Source organism: Seriola lalandi, unplaced genomic scaffold (assembly GCF_002814215.2).
Source record: "Seriola lalandi dorsalis isolate HSWRI2012SDOR001 ecotype SW California unplaced genomic scaffold, Sedor1 jcf7180002054560, whole genome shotgun sequence".
Classification (NCBI taxonomy): Eukaryota; Metazoa; Chordata; class Actinopteri; order Carangiformes; family Carangidae; genus Seriola; species Seriola lalandi.
The window spans coordinates 1,475,051-1,498,944 of NW_019525113.1; the positions used below are offsets into that span (position 1 = coordinate 1,475,051).

A 23,894-nucleotide genomic window follows, 5' to 3' on the forward strand; every position below is an offset into this window, starting at 1 on the left:
AAGGTAAAAACCTTGATTTGAAATGAAATCAGCTGATTAGCTGGATGGGGGCGGGTTCAAATACGAGTGGAAGCCATCTTGAACGGCTGGTTGACAAGAGTGTTTCGTAGTCAGCTAAAAATTGATTACACCGTTCAAACGCCACATAGAAGACCGGTTATTTCAGTTATCCGAGGTAAATGCATGTACATCTAAACAATTTGTACTTGTAGGTAGTTCTTTATCAGATACGGAATTATTTTGTGGTAACTTTTACAATTAACATTAAGTGTTAAATGTTATTTCGCCATCGTTAGCTTGCTAGCAGACCTAGCACGGCAGCTGAATCGGCTGGAGTAGCTGATATTAGTTGGTGGTGGATATCTACTCTTGTTTTTTAAGTGAACATTGGAAAATGTGTCATTTATCATTGATACTATAATTGTAACGTATCGGATGGATATAATTATTTGACTCCGGCATCGTACCGTCGATTACCGAAGCAGCACAACATTAGCATGAAGCTAAAGCTTCATGTGCTAGTTGGCCAGATGTCGGTGGCTAGCAGAATGGTAGCTCAAGGCTAGTTGCTTTTTAGTTAGTTGGGTTATATAGACATGGCGTGCTCCTGGTCAGTCACGTATTCGAGTATTTGTGCACTAGACTTCTTATACGGCAGAATCTGGGGTAACTGTATTTTCAAGACAGATGTGTTTGAATGTCCGTCTGTCAACGCAGTTTCCACATTGTTAGCAAAGGTTAACTAAATAACATTCCCACCCACCGCTGCGTCGGCTAACTTTTGACGTAGGCCAGCCTCCACTGTTATAGCTATTGATTGAGCTAAATGTTGACTTGATACGTCTCCCTACCCTCCCAGTGTCACATATTGTCTTTTGCCTCACAGCGTCATTCAGTTACATAATTGTTTCGGTCGGTATTGGGTTTCTAACATTGTGTCTCTTATGTTGCAGGGTTGGAAAAACCACAGTAAGGACGCGGCGGCACAGTTTGGCTAAATGAGATGGCTAGCTGAACAGTCAGCCAATGCTAGTTAAGCCCTCCTGGTGTATGGTTTTCCAGAGAACATTGGCAGATTACATCTATGCTAAGACCTAATTTGCTAAAGGAATCTCGTTGTCTTAAAAGTGAACAGAGGAATTTGTTTCTTGGCACTTGATGTCCAAGAAACAATATTGCTGAAGAACCTGCTGAGACAGAAGATTTGGACACTTAACATTTAGATTATTATTATTAAAGACTCAAGAGGGAAGGACAATCTTGAGTGGTCCCAGCAGAGTGGACTCACTTCATCCAGAGACTGTTAAGAGTTTCATTGCTTTTGGAACAGACAAGTTAAGCTAAGTAAACATGAGTACCGCCAGGACAGAGAACCCAGTGATTTTGGGCTTGTCTAATCAGAACGGACAGCTCAGAGGCTCAGTGAAGCCTGCTGGAGCACCAGGTGGAGGTGGAGGAGGCCCTCAGCAACAGCAACTTAACCAGATGAAAGGCACAATTAACAATGGTAATTCCCAACCAGCCCCTACAACTAATGCTGTCATCAAGTAAGTTATTTGAAAAGCCAAGAATTTGGACTTGGTTGATCTATGCATGTTGGCATTATTATTATTATTATTATTATTATTATTATTATTATTATTATTATTATTATTATTGTCAATTCTTTTTGCTTTTGCTTATAAGAACTTTACCTTCCACAGGCCTGGAGATGACTGGAAGAAAAATTTGAAATTGCCCCCCAAGGACATGAGGATGAAAACTTCGGTTGGTATAAGACAGTTATGATACTGTTCTGAAATCCATCAGATTTGAATGTAGAAATTGCAGATAGAGCAAGGCTTCATTGTACACATTATTATTCCAAACAAGGTGTTGAATGATAAAAACCTTTGCCTTTTTAAATAAAACATTTTATTTAGAAATTAATTATTTCGCTATACAATGCATTAAGTGTTACATGGTAAATGGCACTGATGTAGTCACAGTCGAGGTTAACATTGCATCTACTTGAGCTGAGAAACTTGGTGCTCAATTTACCTCTTTTAGCTCTTAGCTTACAGAAATGCTGTATTTCTATAATCATTGTGTAGCTGATGAAATAGATTGTTGTGGAACATTGTTTATCATTTTACAAGCTCGTGAGCTGTTTTCATGAAAACAAATCTTGCTTAAGACTTGTTTTATGACGATTACAGGATGTGACTGCAACAAAAGGCAACGAGTTTGAAGATTATTGCCTAAAGAGGGAGCTGCTCATGGGAATCTTTGAGATGGGTTGGGAAAAGCCATCTCCAATCCAGGTAGATTCAGACACAACTCAGATTTTATCCCCTTTGACAGCTGAACAACAAAGTGTCAATGTGTTTAAGGAAGTGCATGTTTTCATAATCATAAAGTTGGGTGTATTTGAAACATCCTGGCAGCCATTCCAATGCCTTGCCTTAAACACCACCAAAATGTTCTTTGGTTCCTTTGCTAAAATAAAACCATATGAAATACTTGGATTAATAAAACACTCAAAATAATTGCAGTCTACCACTGATTGTCTCACTCTGTCACACTACATTAAATTACATATAATGTGTTATTGAAATAGAGTACAGGATTTAATGCAAGACAATTGCCCCCCCCCCCCAAATCACTGTTTATTTTTATTTTGACTGGCACAAGATTTTGCACATCCATTAATAGTTATCAGATGAGTAATTGTAATCACTGGTTAAACCTGACTTTGACTTTGTGCTACCATTGAGTAAAAATGTGATTTTTCTACAATACTTTGGTTTAGCTGTATTTTCTGTTGTGTGAAATACTGAAATGAAATCAGTGAACTTGGTAAACATACCTGCTAAACATCAACATTATTATATTGTCTTTGTGCATTTTGTCATGCTAGCATTACCATTAAGGCCAAAGCACCACTGTGCTTGAGTACAACCTCAATTCCTTATGCTTCACTGATAAACCTTAAATAAAATTACAATAGTATAATTCTGAATTACATAGAATAATTACCAGATAAGTATCACCCCCCTGTCCACATGCACACGATTGCCTGTGTGTGCTCTCTCTTGCTAACCAATGAACTGTGGTTTATATTGATGATAATTTACTTTCCATCCAGTCACTCTTCATGTAATTTAAGTGAAAACACCTTTGTATTGACTCTTTGAACATATTTTGTTAGAGCAGACATTATTTGCAGGTACCAAAATGCGCTGACTAAACCCAGCCAAAAAAAATAGTATTGTGTATTAATGTTACTACTGCTTTGTGTGCAGGAGGAAAGCATTCCCATTGCACTGTCAGGAAGGGATATTTTGGCCAGAGCCAAGAATGGCACGGGAAAGAGTGGAGCCTACCTCATTCCCTTACTTGAACGCATTGACCTGAAGAAGGACTGCATACAAGGTGAGAGAGCTAGTTTTCTGCTATGGTTTACTCACAGTAAATGTCATAAAGATGACAATTGACTCGCACCTAATCTCAGTCTTTCATCGAGAGAATGGGGAAGAAACGGGATGGAATGGAACAAAAATCACAAATGAGAATAAAATCTATAATACTAACCACTGCTCATCATTCACAGCAATTTTGTGGTTCTTGAGTTACACCAGGCTGTTGGTGGTTGTATGTAAATTTAATGAAACTAATTGGTCATCAGTGAAGTGATCAAACACTGTTTCTTTTGTACTGTATGTAAGAAAAAAATTGTGTGTGACGCTTCAGTGTAGTTTCTACATCTCATTGTTGTGACTAGATTTTTTTTTTTTTTTTTCAAAAGCTTTGTTCATGTGTCCAAATTAAGACTGGCTGTGGAAGCTGGCTGAGGTTTAATTAATGTGTGAATACTCACCAGAATGTGTCTGTTTTTCCAGCTTTGGTCATAGTGCCCACCAGAGAACTGGCTCTGCAAGTAAGCCAAATATGTATCCAGGTCAGCAAACACATGGGTGGAGTGAAGGTAATGGCAACCACAGGTGGCACCAACCTACGTGATGACATCATGAGACTCGATGAAACAGGTAAACTTCACAATTTTACTCAAATTGTGCATGGGGGCATGAGATGCATAATTTCTGTGTCTATCCTCATGCTAAGTACTATGTTAATATCCATCTTGAATGACTTATTAAATAGTAAAATATTAATGCGGGTACTTAAGCTCTCATTCTAAACTTTCCTGTTGGGGCGAAAATCAATGACTGTTTGCGTTGGTTGATTGTTACATAATATTCAGTGCAAGCAAATGGAAATCCCCATCTGTTCTATGCTTCCTGTCAAATGAAGGCATTGTAATTTAAACTAGAAACTGGGGTTTTATATCTCTGGGCCCTGCTCTGAGATCTGTGCAAAAGATGAAAGTTATATTATTTTTTCAATATTTTGAGGCCCACATGAAGGATCAGTCTGGCTCTGCATTAAGTCTGGAAAGTCTTAGTGTCAGAGTCTAACACACATAGCAAAGGAGCTATGTCATTTCTGGTTGGATATTGGCACACTGAGTTTCTCAAAAAGCATTTGTTTGTTACTTAATGGTCACATCACAAAACCACAATGAGGTGGTTGTTAGTTTCTCCTTGTTGAAAGCCCTATTTATTGACTACATTGTTTATTATTCTTGAGTGTCTTCAACCTTTTTTATTTTCTAAATATCTCTGATGTTTGTGCAGCTACATTTTTGGAAGGCAAAGGGTGTTGATGTTGTGTGGCAGAGTGAATATTGCCCAATAACTGGAGAATTTCCTCTGAACTGCACTGTTGTCAGTGGTTGAATATTGCCAATATGATGTGATTTTTACATTCATGATCCTGCACTGTCATAACACTGCCATTCTTTAATGCAAATCCTATATATTTTTTTTTTTCACCATGTATTATTTGTTTTACAGTACATGTGGTGATTGCCACTCCTGGGAGGATTTTAGACCTCATCAAGAAAGGAGTGGCCAAAGTCAATCAAGTGCAGATGATTGTTCTGGATGAAGTGAGTTAAAAAGTTATTGTGTTGTTTTTTCTTCTTGATAAACCAGTGTGACTTAAAGAATTTAAATGTTCGCTTTAGACAGTTCTCAATATACCTTTCCCCCCATGTCCTTCTGGTCCACAGGCTGACAAACTTCTGTCCCAGGACTTTGTGGTCATGATGGAGGAGATACTGGGCTTTCTGCCCAAACAGAGGCAGATTCTGCTTTATTCTGCAACCTTCCCTCTCAGTGTGCAGAAGTTTATGGTACTTTACTATTTTCATTTCACTACTTGTCATTATTTTCCATTATGTTATAAGCACATCTACCTTTTTAATGTGTTGCAAAACCAGAATATAACTCCTGTCTTGTATCTATGATGTAGAATTCCCACTTGCAGAAACCCTATGAGATCAACTTAATGGAGGAGCTTACACTGAAGGGTGTGACTCAGTATTATGCTTACGTAACTGAAAGGCAAAAGGTCCATTGCCTTAACACCTTGTTCTCCAGGGTAAGTGTTTCCTTTGTGCACTTCTTGATACAGTTTTTAATGGACTAACTTTAGCTGTGTCATGAACAAAGCACTGTACACGTCCAATCAAACTGCAGACTTTTAATGCAAACTTGAGAAATGATGTCATTTATATTGAGTATTTTCTTTCTAACATCTTGTATTGGACATTACAACTGTTTATTGTTGGATACTTGTAATAAATGGCTGGAAACCTTACAGTCCAAGCAATGATCTCACCAGAATTTAATATTCATTTTCTTTTTCAGCTCCAGATCAACCAGTCTATAATCTTCTGCAACTCCTCTCAGAGAGTAGAGCTCCTTGCCAAGAAGATCTCCCAGCTTGGTTATTCATGTTTCTACATTCATGCCAAGATGAGACAGGTCAGCTCAAAGCACTGCCTCAGAAATACATGTTTACCAGCTTAAGACCAAAATACACAGGTAGCAATGGATGCATGCCAGAACAGCTGCTACTATTACTTTCAGTGTGCATGAAAGAAGTGCATCGAATAGATGTACATGTGCCGTTACTTGATGTGCAGCTACAATTCACACCAGTGCTCTATTTCTGGAGTACCGCTGCCACTGCCAGCTTTCTTTTTTTTTTTTCCTGACGACAAACAGCTGTGTTGATACCTGGGTAACTGAACAACATGTACAAACAGCTTCTGGATTGTCCCGTTTTATTTGTCATGTACTGTTACAGATTACATTGAAGATAAATGTATTCACCTTACAACCTTGTTTTGCAGCTCAGCTTTTACTGTATATAGTCAAGTTTTACAGACAATAACAATGCAGTACTGTATAGTACCATCCAGTGTTATGCCAGTTCACACAAAAATCAACTAGTTCACGTTCATTTGTTCATTCGCATTTTTTTTTTGTTGTTTTTTTGTTTTTTTTTAAAATAAAGGCCAATATTCTTTTTCAACCTCCTTCTACCCATCACCAGCCCCAAATCATTGCTACTCCCAAACTAAAGGAAATAATGTATACCGCTGAAGAATCACAGACATGAGTTACATTTAAAATCTGTATATAAATATAATCTTTCTGAGTCTTAACTTGTTTGTTCATAAAACTTCTTCAAATATTCCAACAAACTGGCTTCAGCAGTAGTAGATGCGTCTGTACCTTCTGTACCGTTACCACCAGCCAAGCTGAGTCGTGTCTGGAGACTTCATGCGGCGTGCTGTAAAACTGTTGTACCACGTGAGCGGCATTCATTTGTAAACTGATTTGTTCAGTGATCAAAAAAGAATGTGAATGTGTTAAATGACCACCGGTCATTGAACTTGTTTATGCACAACATGGGTACCCTTCTTATGAGGCTTGCACTATATGCTGCTGTGTATCTTACGTGAAGTAGGCGCGTACGAGTGTGTGTGGTTTCAAAATGCACTTTGCTCTTTTCTGCTCTCCAGGAGCATCGCAACCGTGTGTTCCACGACTTCAGAAATGGCCTGTGTCGGAATCTTGTCTGCACTGGTGAGTGGTAGAGACATGTACATTTGCTTTTACAAGCAGGATTGTGAAATACTCTAAATTATTTTGCAACAGGCAGCTATTGTGAGACTGTTTGCATATTATGAACAGACTTGCTCTGTACCACCTCAATCCATTATTTTTCCTGTGGACGAATGGCGATGCACACTTCTCAGATTTTGAACTTCACCATTGAGCCATTTGAATATCAACCCTGATTCTTAGACACAGTGTCTGAAATGTCAGATGTGATGTTTGTGTAGTTTAGAAAATAACTGTTTATTGGATCCTCTACAGTATGAGTCTCAGTACTTGTTCAAATCACAAAAATAAACAAAAATGCACAGAGAAAAATGTCAGAGACAAAAGCCAAACCAACAAGACTGTAGCACTGAAGCAAGACATGTATACACGATGTCGATGAAATTTCAGGCTGAAGGCAGCATAGAGAAGTAAACTGCCACAAATCCGTTTACAGTGCCACAGTTTTCACAATGGGCTCCCGTTGCCTGTGGGGAGCACACCAGCACACAGTTGTGTTTGGAGTGTGCTGTTGGCTTTGGTTTTGGTAAATGGAGAGTTTTGCTACCATGATAGGATTGTGAGAGTTAAAAGAAAGTGAAACGAAATTTAGACTCTGTATAGTTGTGAAAATACATGCACACAAATTCTCACTCTACTTGCTCCGCCGGTGTGCTTTTTTTTCTGTTGTGGAGGTGCCAACGGAACTCTTTATTAATATTTACATCTTTTACTTTCAGTTTGTAGTGCTTTACGTGGGTTGTAATTAACTACTGTTTATTGTTCTGCAGGTAATTGCGTACATTTTGGTCAGGATGTTGGTGAAAGTTCTGATTTCCTGTTTTGTTTCCTCTAGACCTCTTCACAAGAGGAATTGACATTCAAGCTGTGAATGTTGTGATCAATTTTGACTTTCCCAAGCTGGGAGAAACATACCTTCATCGCATTGGTAGATCTGGTAAGAGCCCAGATCTCTTATGTTGTTTATTGAGCCTCCTATTTAGTACAAAGAATTATTCTTTAGCTGCTTCTGATGCTGATGATAAACAATTTCAACCCTCGCTTTCTTAATATCCAGGCCGCTTCGGACATCTGGGTCTTGCCATCAACCTCATCACTTACGATGATCGCTTCAACCTGAAAGGGATTGAGGAGCAGCTTGGAACAGAGATCAAGCCCATCCCTGGCATCATTGACAAGAGCTTATATGTGGCAGAGTACCACAGTGAGAGTGGCGAAGAAGTCAAGCCATGAGCCAGTGAGTACAGACACTGACTGGCAATACACACAAGCACTTACTTTTTCAGGATGATTTAACTGCTTTTTCTGTTTCCCTATTGTCTGTCTTTTGATGTCACTGTAACGACTTAAACACACAGGCCAGAGCAGATTTTATCATTTGACTGATTGATGGCAGCCACTACATTTTGCTGTGTCGTAACACTGTTATTGCTCAAGCTGGGTCACTGATAGAACTTACTGGCACAACTAAATGTAATTTATCTGTCATTACTGTCACTACCTAGACATTGCTTTTCCTGCCAAGTAAAAAGGTCCTCTGTGAGGAAGGTGTTACCTTTTTAAATGTGACAAAGGCGATCTTCAGTTTTGACAGGAAAGATGTTGGAAATTGAGCAATAACTCCTGTTGTTCTAAAACTGTCCTTTTAATGCATTTGTTCCTATGCTGTGACGAGGCTGCAGTTTTTCTACCTGAAAGATTGTGTTCAAAGCTCAACTGACAGAAAGTGTTTGGCCTTAGGTCTAGACGTCCTTGGTTCAGACACTCAATCTCTACCAGCATCAGGATGGATTTTCTTTGTCATGTTCAAGTTTTCTGTTGGAAGAAAACCTAAAACTAAAATCTAGGGGATAATAATCAAGGTTTTATTTTTTTTGCCGGATATGTGCCGTTACTGGGTCATAATTGGTTGATTTAAAACTGTGGGATGGTGTTGCAGAGTAGGTTTTCTTTCCTCACAAACACTCCTTGGCTGAGTACAGACAACAGCTGCAGAGAGCACACAAACCTGATGGATGAAATTTTGCTCTGTCAACAAGTTACTCATGGCATCAACGTCAATTAGCGACCCCTGTCGTGTCTTCATTTCAAGTTGTGTAGTGGCAAGAAAAAAATACGTGAACCTTTTGAAATTACCTGGTTTTCTGCATTGAGTGGTCATAAGATGTGAGTTGATCTTCATCTAAGCCAGTGGTATAGACAAACACAGTGTGCTTAAGCTAATACTGATGCAAAAGGGTAATCTTTTGTGTCTTTACTGAACACACCCGTTAAACATTCAGAGTGCCGGTGGAAAGAGGACCCTTGTATTTAATAACTGGTTGAACCGCCTTTGGCAGCAATAACATGAAACAAGAGCTTCCAGTAGCTGCTGATCAGACCTGCTCAATGATCATGAAGAGTTTTGGCCCATTTTTACTTGTAGAACTGATTCAGCTCAGACATATTCTCAGCATATCTGGTGTGTCAGGTCATTTCACAGAGCCAGGACCGTAATCCAGCAGATACTAACTGGTTTTCTTTGTTTGAAGTCATTGTGTAGTCTGTTTAGGGTCACTGTCTTGCCTCTGAGATTCAGAAGCTAGACGGCCACCCTCACATTATCATGCAAGATGCCTTGATAAACTTGGGAATGTGGAGCTGTCCAGGCCCAGAGGCAGAAAAGCCCCACATTACGATGCTCCCTCCACTGTACTTCACCTTGGGGATGATGTTTTTATGTTGGCACACAGTGACATTTTTACATCATACATAGCGCTGCATGTTCTTCCCTAACAATAAACCTTAGTTTCATCAGCGCATAAAACATTTTCCCAGTAGTGTTGTGGAGAGTCAAGCTGCTCTTTGGCAAACATGAGGTGCAGGGATGTTAATGTTTTTGTTTTTTTTTTGTTTTCTTTGTGTTTTTTGAGAAAAGCGGCTTGTCCTGCTTTCGACACCATTCCCCATGATTTACAGATGGTTGACTCATGAGCAGATGTTAACTAACTTCAGTCATTCCTGTAAGCCTTTAGCTGTTGCTCTTGTTACTCTTAGGTTCTTTGTTACATTACTGATCATTCTGCATTGTGTTTTTGGAGTCATATTAGCTGGATGCCCACTCCTATGGAGAATAGCCAGAGAACAAAATGAATATCTAAACTCTTTGAGATGACTTTGTAAGTCTTATGAGATCTGTTTTTTGCAAGTCATGGTTCACATCAGGATGTTTCTTATGAACGGCAAATTCAATATGTTTGAGTGATGTAAGTGAAATAATCAAAGTAGCTCTAATCCACCCCTCCGATCCTGTTTATTTGATTCCACTCTGATTAGTTTTTGTTGATGTCATTAGCCAAGGGATACACATACTTTTTCCAAAAGCATATTTAATGATGTATTCATTATTGACAAGCACAATACAATGATTTGTGTGTTATTAGTCAAAATGGATGTATTGTTGAAAACTAAAAATACATAAAGATAGTAGCAAGATAGGATCAGTATTTGGTCGTTTACTTTGTCTTTTTATCATTATGTCAAGGGACACATGATGGCGTGGCAGTGATTTCACTGTGCAGCAATGAATAAAAAATGAGAATAAGTACATTCATCTGATGCACTTAAAATAGCCTAGACTGCTCTGCAATAACAATAAGGCATGGTAATGTAAATGGGGCTTGGGTAACGGTTACATGAAAACAATCAGGTCTAACTTAAGTTCATTCTTCTTTCTCTGTCTCTTTCTCTCCAGATCAGTCCATCCTCCATTCCCCTTTGTACCTTTTTTCATCCCCCACCCGCCCCCCTGTCTTGGATTTTTTTTTTTTTTTTTTTTTTTTTTTTTTTTTTTTTTTAAATGTACAGTTTCTGTCTGTCTTCCTTTTTTGGATGCCACCATAAGGAATGTGTATTTTGATGGACGCTTTTCGGAAGAACTCATTTGCCTTTTTATAGGGCTCTGCTGCACCACCACATCTGAAGACATAAGCACCGGGAGGAAAGCATGGGACCAAGTTGAAAATATCAATGCACATCGTGACGATTCATATCCACCAATGACACAAAGCCAGCACCAACAGACCCCTATATGACACCCTCCATTCTCCACTTTTAGTTTGGAAGTTTTAACCAATTTGTATCAAGTGCCTTAACAAGCAGTTCAACTCGTTCTAAAGTAATAACTCTGCATTATCCACCATCTTGCTCACTTCATACCACACACACGTTCACCTAATTGAAAAGTCTTTACACTAATTTAATGTCTGACCACACAGGTGAATGCATAACTGTTTTTGGTTGTCATCAGTTTGCAAAGGAATGGAGATAATTAGGAGGGAGGCTGGTCCGAATTATCCTTTTGCTGGCTTAGATGCACTTGAGTCTGGCTGATAAATGAGGACACACTTGGATTTTCCATGGACAGAGATGCTGGATTTTTTCCAAGAGACAGCCAGACTGTCCAGTTGCTTGTGAAGAAGCTTGTGCTTCTAAAAGACCCAGACCCTTTCCTCTCTCTTCAGCATCAGAACACTAAAAATGAATAAGCAGCCTCTCAACACCATGAGTCATGAGGATTCCTGTTTTGGTGGAGTATAATTGGAGGGAACGCTTTTTTTCTTTTTTGCCCTGTGTTTCACCTTCCTATGGATGGCCATACTTAATCCTGCGAGACGTGCAGCAGACGTGGGGTGCACCATACACCTTCTGTATATACCTTCATTTTAAGATTGTTTTAAACAAGTTCAAAAGGCTGGCTGACAAACTGCAAAGCTCCCCCCCCCCCTTCTCTCTTGTTAGCACTGGAGACTGTTTCTTTAACTGCCAGTTTGTTTGATCTGCAATATTGGCCTGTGACTTTATTTATAATTTTAAAAATTGCAGAATTTATTAGAATCTAAAACATTTAAATGACCTTGTGCATGAAATGTTTTTGGAGGCTGAGTTCATCACTGATAATCTTTTAGCCCCTCCAAATTTGATGGCTAGTGCAATTCTTCAAAGCTGCACTTAAACTGAGATTGTTTAAACTGTTGCCCTTGTTCTCCTGCTACCAGTGTTAACAAGTGTTCTAGGCAGATGGCTTTGTTAAGCTTGTGCATTTGAGTAGTGAAATCTTTGTTGTCACCAGCCTTAACTTGTTAACTTGTGAAACTGGCTCTTGAGACACACACTCAGATCTCCAGTTATAGTGAGTGTCGTTATTGGAAGAGAAAATATTATTCTATCATGTAGTAGTACTACTTGCTGCAGTGCAGCTGAATTGGCAGAGAATTAGTTTTCTGGGGGAGGAATTAGCTGTTACGTTGATCTGTGCTCTTTAAGCACAGCTTCATTACTTCACAAATGTTGGGTAGAATGCCGTGGTTTTATTTCCCCCCCCTTTTTTGAAGAATGTCGGCCAAATGCATCAAAATGAACCATCTGACCTAAAATGTAGCAGGAATTCATTCTCTGTGCTTTGCAAGTTAGTTGACTTTCCTAAAAGCAGCTAACAAAAGATGCTTTGCTAAAAAAAAACAACCTGAGCAGGTTGGGCTGCACTTAATGCACAGAGATGGGTTCAGGCAATAACACTGACTGCACTGCTTTTTGTACTCATGTCCAGAGGGGAGAGAAGTGCATGTTGGTGCAGAACATTGGAAAAAAAAATTGCCACGGAGGGGGAATGGGCATGAAGGATTACAAAATTACTTAGTCGGACTGCTTGTTTAAAAAAAAAAAAAAAACGTGGGCACCTCAGACTGCTGAGTTTATGGCTTATTTTTCTGCCCTCTATTGCTTTGGGTTTGGGTTATATATATATATATATATATATTTTGGGTTTACCTTCTGCATTTTTATGCAACATGAAAACCTTGATTTGCATTAAGGTTCTCTGATCATTTGTTTGTTCAGTCAGAACCTTCTTGTGAACAAGGTTCCCTTTATTACGGTGAGATGCTCTCTTGACTGTTCTAATCAATGAGAAGTGTTACTGCACATTTAATTTAAGCTCTTTTTAAAAGATTAGTGTGACAATGTTGATTAGTTAAAGATATCCCTTTTTATTTCTCATTGGTTAGGACTCTGATCCCTGTTCTCTTAATTCTGCTGTTGTCCCTGAAATACTTGCACATCTGATTTGGCTGTTCTGTATTTTTTTTTTTTTTTGGGGGGGGGGGGTTCTATTAAAAGTATCCAAATTAATTATGCATTAGTTAAGAGAACAGGGATCTAATTGTGCAGGCACTTGGCAGCTGTCTGTTTTTTGTCAGCCCACTGACAGTAATTGCCACAGCAAATGCTTTCAAGGCTAAAATCAAGGACCTTTCGAGGTTTGGCGTATTGCTACCTTTTGATGGGATGCTGCTTTACTGCCAGTGGCTGGCATCTTGAGAACCTTAAAGACTGAGACAAGAGCATCTTGCCCTGGATTGGGTGACTAATTGGACAGTTCATGTAACCAAATTGTCTCATTCTTTAAGGTCTTTTTTTAAATTATGGGGTGGTTAAATTAGTGCACTTGCTGCCCTGATGCACATGTTCATCCTCTCTTGATAGTTGTGACATATTTACGATCACACAGCTTTTGTGTAAAAATTGGCCTTTCTATCAATCATCTGTTGAGGAGGATATGAGAGGAGTCCTTAAGGGATTTCTCTCAAAACTGATGCATCAGTAAAAATAACATGGGGAGGAGCCTCTCGGCATAAAAAAAAAAAAAAACAGGATGACAAGATCTAACGATCCAAAGTTATGATAATGGGTATAAAAAAGGTTTGGAAAAAGTTGCCCTTAGATTTGGATTCTTTCTTTTTTTTTCAAATGAAAAGTTCAAGTGAAGTACACGTTATTAAAGTATCCAAATTTAAGAGAAGAATTTAAAGCCTGAGTTCATTTTTTGTTTTTTGGTCAGAAAATTGGTCTTTACTTAATTGGCAGAATTTTCAGTGAAGCTAGTTTTACAATGGACTTAAGTTTAAAGAATGTCATGAATATTATTGGGGACGTTTTGTTGACAATAAAGCTCACTGAAATTTATTGTGTCCTCAGCGTTTTGTTTTCCTTGCCTACCATTGCAGTGTCCTGTTAAACGGTTGTTTCAAAGCTAGGTGTCAGTATGTCGCCACTGTTCTGTTCTGATGTGTTTATATAAACTCTGACCTAGAGGCTGTTCTCAGACCACAGTCTTACTCATACTCTGGTGTCACCTCAGTTTATACCTCAAAATGCATGGATTGATGGTATTTTGCTTTTCATCAGTTGCTCTTTTGGCCAGTGTAAAGAGTGCTTTTCCACCACCGTGTGACAGGTAAGATAAAAGACTTTCCTTGAAATGTTTGTCTGAGAGGGACTGTGTTGAGATCACTTCCTGTTTTTGATATTCTGTTTTCATAAGAAAGTTCATGTTAATTTATGATGGCGAGACTGGCCAGTTAATCTAAAGCATGTCTTTCTCTTTGTCCAACTTTAAGATTTGCCACCATAAATATTAACCTACATTTTTTTTTCGAAATAGAAAATTCAACTGTTTAGATTTTCTTTATAAAAATATGTTGAGTCCACCGTCCACTGCAGCAGCTAAACAGAAGTTCCTCATATTTGTGTTGTATAATTGCTTCCTCCTGCAGATATGAAGTTATCTGCAGACCTTTGGCCTCAACTACACATTTTTTATAAATGATATGGTTTTATTGCTTCCCTGCAGAACTGTGTAACAAAATGGGAATGCATTGTAATAATAAGCATATGTCCTTTATGATGGCTGTTTAATAATTTACAACTCTTTAAATTTATTTCAGTCAAATATACTGTACTGGGCCCATCTTGGATCAGGTACAGAAAGCTAAACTGTTTGATGATGATAAGTACTTTGTTGACATGAAGTTGAAGGCAATGCCCGGTAAGTCAAAGTAAATGATCTATATATTGTTTTTTTATTTAGTTTTTTCTTTTTATGCGGTTGCCTCTGTTCCCTGCAGAGGTCGTGTTGTCGGCTTTTCACAACCTTTCAAATGAGACGTCAAACGTGAAGGTCCCGCCTGCCAAACTGCAGGAGTTCCTCAGTGTGTACTTTGAGAAACCAGGGACAGAGTTTGAGTCATGGACGCCACCAGACTGGCACGATAAGTGAGATCCAGCTATCTGAGGACTCCTGTTCAGATCGTACTGTATGTTAAATGGTGCATGGTTGACATGAGTCGACTTCTATATGCAGGCCAAAGTTCCTGGGAGGAATCGCAGACCAAAACCTACGTGACTGGGCTGAAAAGATACATCATCTGTGGAAGTCTCTTGGCAGGAAGGTGAGGAAGAATTGAAATGAATAAAATTACATAGTGTTGATTGATAGTAAATATTTAATTCATTTTTTTTTTAAAACCAAAAATTCCCAAGTTTAAGTTTTTCTGATGTGAATTTTTGACAGTTTTCTTATTCTGTGATAGTGAAGTGAACATTTGTGGAGTTTATTCTGTTGGTTAGACCAGACATCTTGGGCTTTAGGAAACGGTGATGCACGTTCACTATTTTGTAATATTTTCTACACCCAATGATTCTTAAAAAAAAAAAAAAATGAAAGTCATCAATAATGAAAGTAATCATTAGTTGCAGCTTTAATGTTCTTTCTCAAACTGTTCCTGTTACATACTTTTCAAACATCCACCTACATGTCCAAGGGTTTTAAATCTAAAAGGGATTTCTCCTCCAGATCCACGCCGGTGTTAAAGATCACCCAGAGCTCTACTCGCAGATATATACCCCACATCCTGTTGTCGTGCCAGGGGGGCGCTTCAGGGAACTCTACTATTGGTAAGGGAACAATGAAGCCTGTCGCTCAGCTGTCTGACAGTTAAAGTGGAGTCTCACCAGGTCAGAGCGAGGAGAGATCACAGCCAGACCCAGCCTGGGGTCTCTGTTCAGAGCCCACCTCAGTGCCATGTGCAGACAGTGACGTGAGCTGCTCTGTGTCCAACAGGGACTCCTACTGGGTCATCAGCGGGCTCCTGCTGTCAGAGATGACAGACACGGCCTACGGGATGATCCAAAACTTCCTCTACCTTGTCAACAGGTGATCCTCAAAAGCACCTTTCATCTTTAATAGCACTCTTATTAAAAAGAAAAAAAAAAGAAAAAAGTCCAGCGCGCTGCAGGTTATTCAGGCATACTCATTTTGAATAATTAGTCAATTAGCAACCGAAGTTGTACACTTTGGAAATGGAGCACTGGGGGGGGGGGGGGGACTTCAAGATTTGGGGAATAAAATTTTTTTTCTATAACTCTCCTACAGATATGGCTTCATTCCAAATGGTGGGCGGATTTACTATGAAAGGCGCAGTCAGCCTCCATTCCTCACTCTAATGGTGGAGAGCTACTATCAAGCAACCAAGGATAAAGATTTCCTCAGGTGATATTTAGGCCCGAGCTGATGGCCTGCCAGACACATTATCATTCTTCAGCTGTCTCTCCCAGAATAGAAAAGAGGACACGGTGAACATCAAAAACCTCAGTGCTCGTGTCTCTGCCTCCAGTGTTTTTTTTTTTATTCTTAACATGCTTAATTAGAATGTGACACCCCAACTTTTGTGTATAATGATATTAAAGACTGTGGAAAGCATTCTGAATGGAAACATTGCTTCCTGCTGGTTCAGAGCAGCTTTACCGGCTCTGGAGAAGGAGCACCGCTTCTGGATGCAGAACCGTTCTGTGGCTGTGAAAGTAAAGGGGGCAGAGCATGAACTGAATCGGTATGATGTGCAGGTGGGCTTGCCCAGGTACGTCTGACAGAAATTTACCCAATAATAAAAAAAAAAAGCCTTAAGAACATGGGTTTTGTGGGGGTATGTCTTCACCTGCATTAACATGTCTTCTGCTCTTTCCAGGCCTGAATCATACACGGATGATCTGGAATTAGCTGAAGGGCTCACTGATGGTAATGGCTTATTAGTGTTCATATCATTGGTGGCTGAATGAATCCCCCTTTATGAGCATGAGAAATATTACCCTGCTACGGTCATTTCATTCCATGAAAGAAAGATAACGCTGTGGGGTGTTCAGTCCTGGAATGAATGCACTGTATTTTATAATTGCTCCTCAGCAGAAAAGTGGAATATATTTCCCCAGAATCAAGGATGATCTGTACACAACAAATTTGCTCTGAAAATACCCCAGTACTACATTGTGATGAATATTTAATGTTAAACACATTGATTCTTTCAGATCACCTGTGAACATGTTGACCACACTTCTACGAAAAGCTGTTTGAAGGGAAGATATTGGTTTTTTTTGTTCACTAAAAAGTTTTCTGCCACCAAAATGGGTTTTCTCTCATTTCTGAAGATTGTTCCCTTTTATGTAAGATTAAAAGAAATTGTCAAGGTCAATCAGTTATTTCCTCCTCCTGAGGAGAGAGAAATGAAAAATGTTACAAAATCGATTCAGAAAGTGTTATTCAGTGACTAAATCTTTTACTTCACTTCTACTAGGACATCCAACAATAGGTCTAATATTTTATATCCTGGTTTGTTATGTCTCCACCAGAGATTTCATATTTTCTCTTGCCCTCAGACCGCAAAGAGCAGCTGTGGATGGATCTGAAAGCGGGTGCAGAGTCTGGTTGGGACTTCACATCCCGCTGGTATATAGATAGTGACGGCCACAACAACGGCACCCTCGCAGAGACCCGCACCAGTCAGATCTTGCCCACTGACCTCAATGCTCTGCTGTGCCTCAACGAGAAGACTCTCGCTTCATTTCACAGGATACTGGGTGAGTGCATGAGCAGCCTTTTGACCTTGGAACTAACTTTGGGTCTGCACACTGCATTTAGCTCCTAACTGGTATTATATAATTGTGATGTGCTGTTTCCTGACAGGTGACGGTGACTCAGCTGCACTGTATGACCAGGCTGCAGCTCGCAGACTGGAGGCGGTGGAGTCCGTGCTGTGGGATGCTGAGAGGGGAGCCTGGTTTGACTACAACCTACTGACACACTCGAAACACTTTGAGTTTTACCCCTCCAACCTGGCACCTGTTTGGGCTCAGTGCTATTCTCGGCCTGAGATGGGAGAGAAGGCGGTACAGTACCTGAAGGTTGGAGGACATTGTAAGCTTCATTGTGCTCTCAAACCTCAAATACATGTGGAAGAGAAGATTGTTTTTTTATTTTATGGGAATCAAGTCATCCAAATTACAAAATATGCATATTTTCCCCACTCATCTAACGGTATCTGCCTCTGCAGATACTGTACTGCAGATGTGCTTTTATTTTGCACAGGCTTTGAGATTTCTGCATCTGCCCAGTACACTGGAAGAGCATAGGGTTTTGTTTGAGGTGCATCCAAGCATTGAAAACTGCATTTCTAAATTTTTTTTTTTTTTTTTTTTTTTACCAGCAACTTGTTTTTACACAAACAATCCTCCAGTGGCTGTGGATGAATCACAGAACAGAATATGAGTCGTTTTTAAAGGGACAATTTCTTCAGTTGGAAGGTGGCTCTAGTAAAAAAAAAAAAAGGAATTACCAATGGGTGGCAGTAAAATACTTCAAAACCAAAACTGTGTGGCTGGATAATATTAGGGGTAAGTGAGAATTATGTATTTATGCTATTTGTGTGAAATAACCCTTTAGCCTGTATTTATCAAGATAAGGGTGAATGAGCACTGATGACTTTTTTTTCCACAAATGTCAACACAGCTGCACACACCCACCCCTGCACACAGCTGCGCAGCGTGACTCGTCACCTCTTCTGTTGGCCACTGCCGCTCCACTCCACAGTTCAGGCTTTAAATATTTTGCTCAAGTGCTTCTTGACATTTATTGAGGGAGGAGAGATTGTTGCTCATCTGATTTCCCCCACCAGCATTTTGACCCACCCCTCTGCTCAAAGGCCCCACAGTCCCTGTAGGATGTAACATGCTGTATGAACAGTGTTCGTTTGCTCCAGCAGATGGCACACACAGACTGCACAGGGCTCATTCCTTTGGTTGCTCTTAACTCTTCGTGTGTGTGTGTGTGTGTGTGTGTGTGTGTGTGTGTGTGTTTGTGTTTGCAGGGGAGTGGCGCTCTACAGTTCCCCAACGGAGTTCCAACATCACTGAGAGAGTCTGGGCAGCAGTGGGACTATCCTAACGCATGGCCTCCTTTACAACACGTGCTCATCAGTGGTAGGTGGTTGTGAATTATCTGCCACCATGACAATTTCCCTTAAACCCATAGTGATGATTCACCGACTGTTACGCTGCTCGGTTGTCTTTGCATAATATTTTTTGAAAATACACAGTGGTGCTTTGTACTCCAGCACACTGGAATTGAAATGAAACGAACCAGGTTAAAGCTACTGGCCTTCAGGTTTAATTTGAAGGTGTTTACTTCCACACCCTTAAAAGAACCCTAGTGATGCTCTTCCAGCTCTGAGCTGTAGTCAGCGTCTCTTTTTGACGCGATCAGAGAGATCAGGGAATGAAAACTGCTTGGTTTCTTAGTCTGTATGATTTTGAATGAATGAATTTCCTGATGGGACCATGTATTACCTAGAATCAATCCTTACAGGGCCATGACTTCACCACAGATTCAGTATCCAGTCTGCTGGAGCCAACGCAATGGAAAACAAGTTGCATCTAATACTTTCCCTCATGTTTAAGAAGATTTTCTTGGATGAAATCCTCCTGTATTTCCAGGTTTATCCAAACTGCCTTCAGAGGATGCTAAACAACTAGCATTTGACTTGGCCCAGCGTTGGATCAAGACAAACTGGTTGGCGTACATGAAGTATGAAGCCATGTTTGAAAAGGTGAGTCTTTTTAAGGTTTTAGTGTTTCAGGGCTTGTGTTGCGCAGCGATAGCGCAGCTGGCTCAGAATCTGTGATTTTCCCTCCTGACAGTACGATGTGAACGGAGACGGCAAACCTGGTGGTGGAGGAGAATATGAAGTTCAGGTATTTCCTTTCATGTGTGTGATGGTATAAAACTAATGTGCTTATATTCACTAGTCCTTCTAATTTCATGCGAAGCCCTGTCAATTCTTTTCACCTCACTTCTGCTTCTTAACTTGAGCACATTTGCATGCCCGTGCACATATACTCTCACTCGTCTTCATTTTGTCATTTTTTGCATTTTCAAGTTTTCTTATCTATTTTAGGCACAAAGTAATCACTAATTTCAGTTCTTCGTGTTTTTAATCTCTTGATTTTATCACTGTGTTTTGCTGCTCTTCTAATGTTCTAAATTAAATTAAAAACATTTCTTATGCTGTTTTGCTCTTTTCTGTAGCTGGGCTTTGGTTGGACCAATGGCGTGGCGTTGCAGCTCCTGGACCAGTATGGGGCAACTCTCACCTCAGGAAGCAGACGTGTGTCTTCTGGTCTCCTGCTGCCTTTAGTCATCTCAGCCACTCTCATGCTCCAGTGAATCAGAGGTGACAACTGAGCCTGACAGGAGGCTGGATTTTTATTATTCTCAGTCTCACTGCACTACATCGCTCCCGTCCACTGACGAAACTTCAAGCAAACACAAAATGACGTTAAAAATCAGATATTTTTCTACATCCTGATCAATTTTATTTGCAGAAGGAACAGGATATGATCCTAACCATCATAACTCAGAATTGCTTTGATGAATATTTTAGTATTTATCCTCGGAGGTAGGCTACATCATCTCTGGCGTTATGAGAAGATGTAGATCATTTAGGCACTTCTGGACTCTCTCTAGTAATACAGCCTGTTAGTGCTCACTGCTGCTGCTCGGATCACAACACTAAGTTGTCTCAGATATTGAAGTGACATTACAAAAAGTTATTCACTTAATTCAATTATAAAGTTTATTGCTCTATTGTACCCTAACTCCCACTGAGGCGTTCTGTTTTGCATTGTAAACGAGCCGGTGAAATAAACTGAAGTGAAATGCATTAATAATGTTTAAAATGTAGTAGCCTTTATTATATGTGACTCCTCGTGACACTTTTATTCAATTTTTTTGCAAGTCAACTAAAGAGTTTTAGATGGTGTTGGTGGTGTAATGTCACATATTAAATCCTGTATAGTGATGAATTCCTGCACAGAGTTATTGATAAGTCTATTTAAAATGCAGTGTTTTGATCATTTCATCAGGCCTAAATGGTCTTTTACCAAAAATGCAGCAAATTAAAAAAAAAAAAAAAAACTTAAAAAAAAAAACTCATTAGACAACACTCGATGTAACACTGCATGTGAAAATTACTTTAGTTCCCTCCCTAGCACAGACTAGACGTATGTGGTGCAAACAAACAGAGAACACAACGTTGGCAACCGCAGTGAAAAATATATTGAGTTTCTTGTGGCTGCTTCAGTTGTAAGCTTTTTAATATTAAACAGCAGCAGTAGGATGTTGAGATTGCATTAGGTGGTAACTTAATGCAGCTCTGACACGGTGTAAGGAGAGTGAAAAATAAACTGTGAGACTGATATCAACGAGATAAAATTACGCTGGATTACATGCACGTGTCCTTTTGTGTGAATCCCCGGTGCATGTGACAGAAATGTGAATCCAGCATGGGGATGGGAGACTGCTATATAGACACAAAAAATGATGACTAAATATTATCAAAAATCTCGGTGATGGTCAGCACCTAATTTTTTTACTATTTTGTGAAACGTTGAGCTTTGCACACCACAGTGACACAGTTTGACATTTAAAGTTTGACATTATGGGTTATTGTGTTTAAATCAGTGGTTCCCAACCTTTTCCAACTCATGGCCCACTCAAAAATCTCAAACATTGTTGGCTCCCATCCGACCCCATAACAGTATAGAGGCCAAATTATGCATTCTCAGAGCACTTTAATGATAACGATCGAACATTCAGGACTAAAATGACGTGACGTCACCCATAGGTTTCTGAAGAGTTGTTTTGGAGCTCAGAGTGAGCTGCTCCACCGTTGCCATCTTGGCAGTACCTTACTCTACCCATTTTTTTATTACCCAGGAGGTAGGCAAAGAGGTGGGGTGTGTGTGAAGCCGAGACTTCGGTTTATGCCAGCTTGTCTCAGGTATACGCTTACCCACCTGTCACTCAAAGCAGCACAACCTCAATTATGTATGACTTTAAGCCTTAATAAAATTTAAACAGATGAGTTGTATAAGAATTCACCCGTACAGTTGTCATGAGGGGGAAATACAGCAGAAAAAAACATGTTCACAGCCTGTTACAAAACACAGTCTCAGTCTCTATAGCTAAAGTTGGACATTTTAACATGGGAGTCTATGGGGATTGACTTACTTTTGGAGTTAGCCTCAAGTGGTCATTCGAGGAACTGCAGTTTCTAGCACTTCAGTGTTGGCTTCATTTTTAAGCCCCAGAGGTTGCTGCTTGTTTGGGAACCACTGGTTTAGATGGACCAATAACCTCCTTTCAGTTTGAATTCAGACTCAGGGCTTGTCAGGGCTTGAAGACATGTAAACATTTGATTGTAACTCACACAAAAGGAGCGTTAATTTAAAAAGAAACAAAGACAAGTCAGCAGTTTTTTTTGTTTGTTTTTTTTTCATTTCTGATTGTTCTGAGGAAGTCATTCTCTCTTTGCCACTTCTGCTTACTTCCATGGTGATGTGCAGGTCAAGCATGAAATTAAGTCCATATAGATATTCAAATGATTGGAAAAAAACAGTGATGAGAAATTTGCTTCTTAAAGAAGAAATTGGATTCCTCTTGGCTGTGAAGATATGAGGCCCAAGCAGGGATTTCACTGCATCTCTCTCTTTAGCCTGAGTGCACACAACAGATTGACTGTGCAACTTAAATGGGCAAAGGGCCAATAGGTGCAGCGGCCCGTGCAACCCCGCAGATCACACTCTGGTAATATGCTATTGTGAGCCTCCATCTACAAGTCATATCAGTGGCATTTTTTTTTTTCACCCCCAGCCATAACTGTGACACCCATACAGTAGCAGCCGTGTGTGTGATACTGTGTTTAGAGAGGTTTAAGCAGCAGGCAGCAGTCATTATGTTTTCAGCCGCGGATGACAGCAGTAACTCAAGTAGAACCTGCTCCTTTTGATAACTCACACATTACCGAGCCGTTTTAGCAGAAATGTGTTGTGTTCAGTTAATGAGATTGAGCTGTAAAGTGTGGAAGAAGTTGTCCGGCACTTAAGTGGCGATGAGGTGAAAACTGTGCCGTGTTTGTGAAGCGTGGGTACACATTTAATTACATAAATGTGAGTAGGTTATTCTGAGAAGCACGTTCCATGTGCAGCCCATGAATTGTAAAGCGGCGGTGACAAGTGCGTTACATGTTGTTGTGGAAGCAAAGGTCAGGGTCTTGTCTTGTCCTCACCAGTCAGCCAGTAGCTGCCACTGCATACAAACTAACATGTAAATTTTTAGTCCTGACAGTGCTTCACATGTTTAATCAAACCCAGAATATCGAGGTTTAGTTTACAGAGAGAAGATCTGTTTGAAGTAATGTGGTGAAATACAGGGGAGTCTTTTTTTCATTTATTTATTTTTAATCAGGAAACTGTTTAATTTATTCGTGTCTTTAAAATTCTACATGTCTCTACACATCTTCTTTACTGTATGTACATATGACCTCTGGTATGGTATAAACATACTATTGTGTCTGAGGCTTTCCCTGATTTCCATGATGACAATAAGATGCAGGATGATTTGCAGAAATGTGCGAAATCTTCTGAAAGAGCAGTGAAAGTGGAGAGAAATGTAGGCTAGCAGGACAATAGAGGTGCATTCTTATCTGTGACTGTGTGTGTTGCTTTAGATGGAGGCCTGTGCTTCATTACTGTTCCCTGGCTCAGCCTTCACTAGCCCCTGCAGCACACATCATAAAGACTGCTCATTATCCACTGAGTCCTCGTGGTGCCGCTGAGTCCCGCGCGATGCTGCAGGAACCCTGCGCCGCACTGCCAGGATAATCCCCCTTC

The 23,894-nt window shown here is 39.9% G+C and overlaps 2 protein-coding genes across 9 annotated transcripts in view; both read left to right on the top strand.

Annotated features, from left to right (window-relative positions):
• The first annotated feature begins 53 nt into the window (after positions 1-53).
• ddx6 (DEAD (Asp-Glu-Ala-Asp) box helicase 6) lies at positions 54-14,021 on the top strand. The gene is made up of 14 exons (XM_023416075.2): positions 54-175; positions 954-1,547; positions 1,704-1,767; positions 2,199-2,303; positions 3,285-3,414; positions 3,882-4,028; positions 4,896-4,990; positions 5,114-5,236; positions 5,356-5,484; positions 5,754-5,870; positions 6,917-6,980; positions 7,855-7,956; positions 8,077-8,256; positions 10,753-14,021. The coding sequence occupies exons 2-13, from the start codon at positions 1,351-1,353 to the stop codon at positions 8,250-8,252; spliced, it is 1,449 nt and encodes a 482-aa protein (XP_023271843.1). The 5' UTR covers positions 54-175; positions 954-1,350; the 3' UTR covers positions 8,253-8,256; positions 10,753-14,021.
• Positions 14,022-14,115: 94 nt separating this feature from the next.
• Positions 14,116-23,894, top strand: part of treh (trehalase (brush-border membrane glycoprotein)) — a 38,700-nt gene continuing 28,921 nt past the window's right edge. For 3 of the 8 annotated variants that reach the window (XR_015437853.1, XR_015437854.1, XR_015437855.1), the window contains exons 1-15: positions 14,116-14,292; positions 14,783-14,883; positions 14,963-15,110; positions 15,199-15,286; positions 15,691-15,791; positions 15,958-16,050; positions 16,270-16,386; positions 16,631-16,753; positions 16,862-16,911; positions 17,547-17,747; positions 17,854-18,071; positions 19,034-19,145; positions 19,659-19,771; positions 19,863-19,916; positions 20,251-20,395. Coding sequence is in view for 4 of the 8 variants with exons in the window: in XM_023416074.2 (XP_023271842.1) it covers positions 14,210-14,292; positions 14,783-14,883; positions 14,963-15,110; positions 15,199-15,286; positions 15,691-15,791; positions 15,958-16,050; positions 16,270-16,386; positions 16,631-16,753; positions 16,862-16,911; positions 17,547-17,747; positions 17,854-18,071; positions 19,034-19,145; positions 19,659-19,771; positions 19,863-19,916; positions 20,251-20,388 (1,740 nt within the window). In the remaining 4 variants the exon portion in view is untranslated. Of the gene's footprint in view, positions 14,293-14,317; positions 14,884-14,962; positions 15,111-15,198; positions 15,287-15,690; positions 15,792-15,957; positions 16,051-16,269; positions 16,387-16,630; positions 16,754-16,861; positions 16,912-17,546; positions 17,748-17,853; positions 18,085-18,373; positions 18,561-19,033; positions 19,146-19,658; positions 19,772-19,862; positions 19,917-20,250; positions 20,901-23,894 lie in introns of those variants that run through there. The other 5 variants (XM_023416074.2, XM_087176554.1, XR_015437857.1 and 2 more) reach the window with 5 other exon arrangements.

Excerpts from the sequence above, each read along its gene's own strand:
- ddx6 (XM_023416075.2), top strand. The coding sequence starts at position 1,351 with ATGAGTACCGCCAGGACAGAGAACCCAGTGATTTTGGGCTTGTCTAAT. Across the intron at positions 5,485-5,753 it reads TTAACACCTTGTTCTCCAGG|CTCCAGATCAACCAGTCTAT; the intron begins GTAAGTGTTTCC and ends TTTCTTTTTCAG. Across the intron at positions 7,957-8,076 it reads TCATCGCATTGGTAGATCTG|GCCGCTTCGGACATCTGGGT; the intron begins GTAAGAGCCCAG and ends CTTAATATCCAG.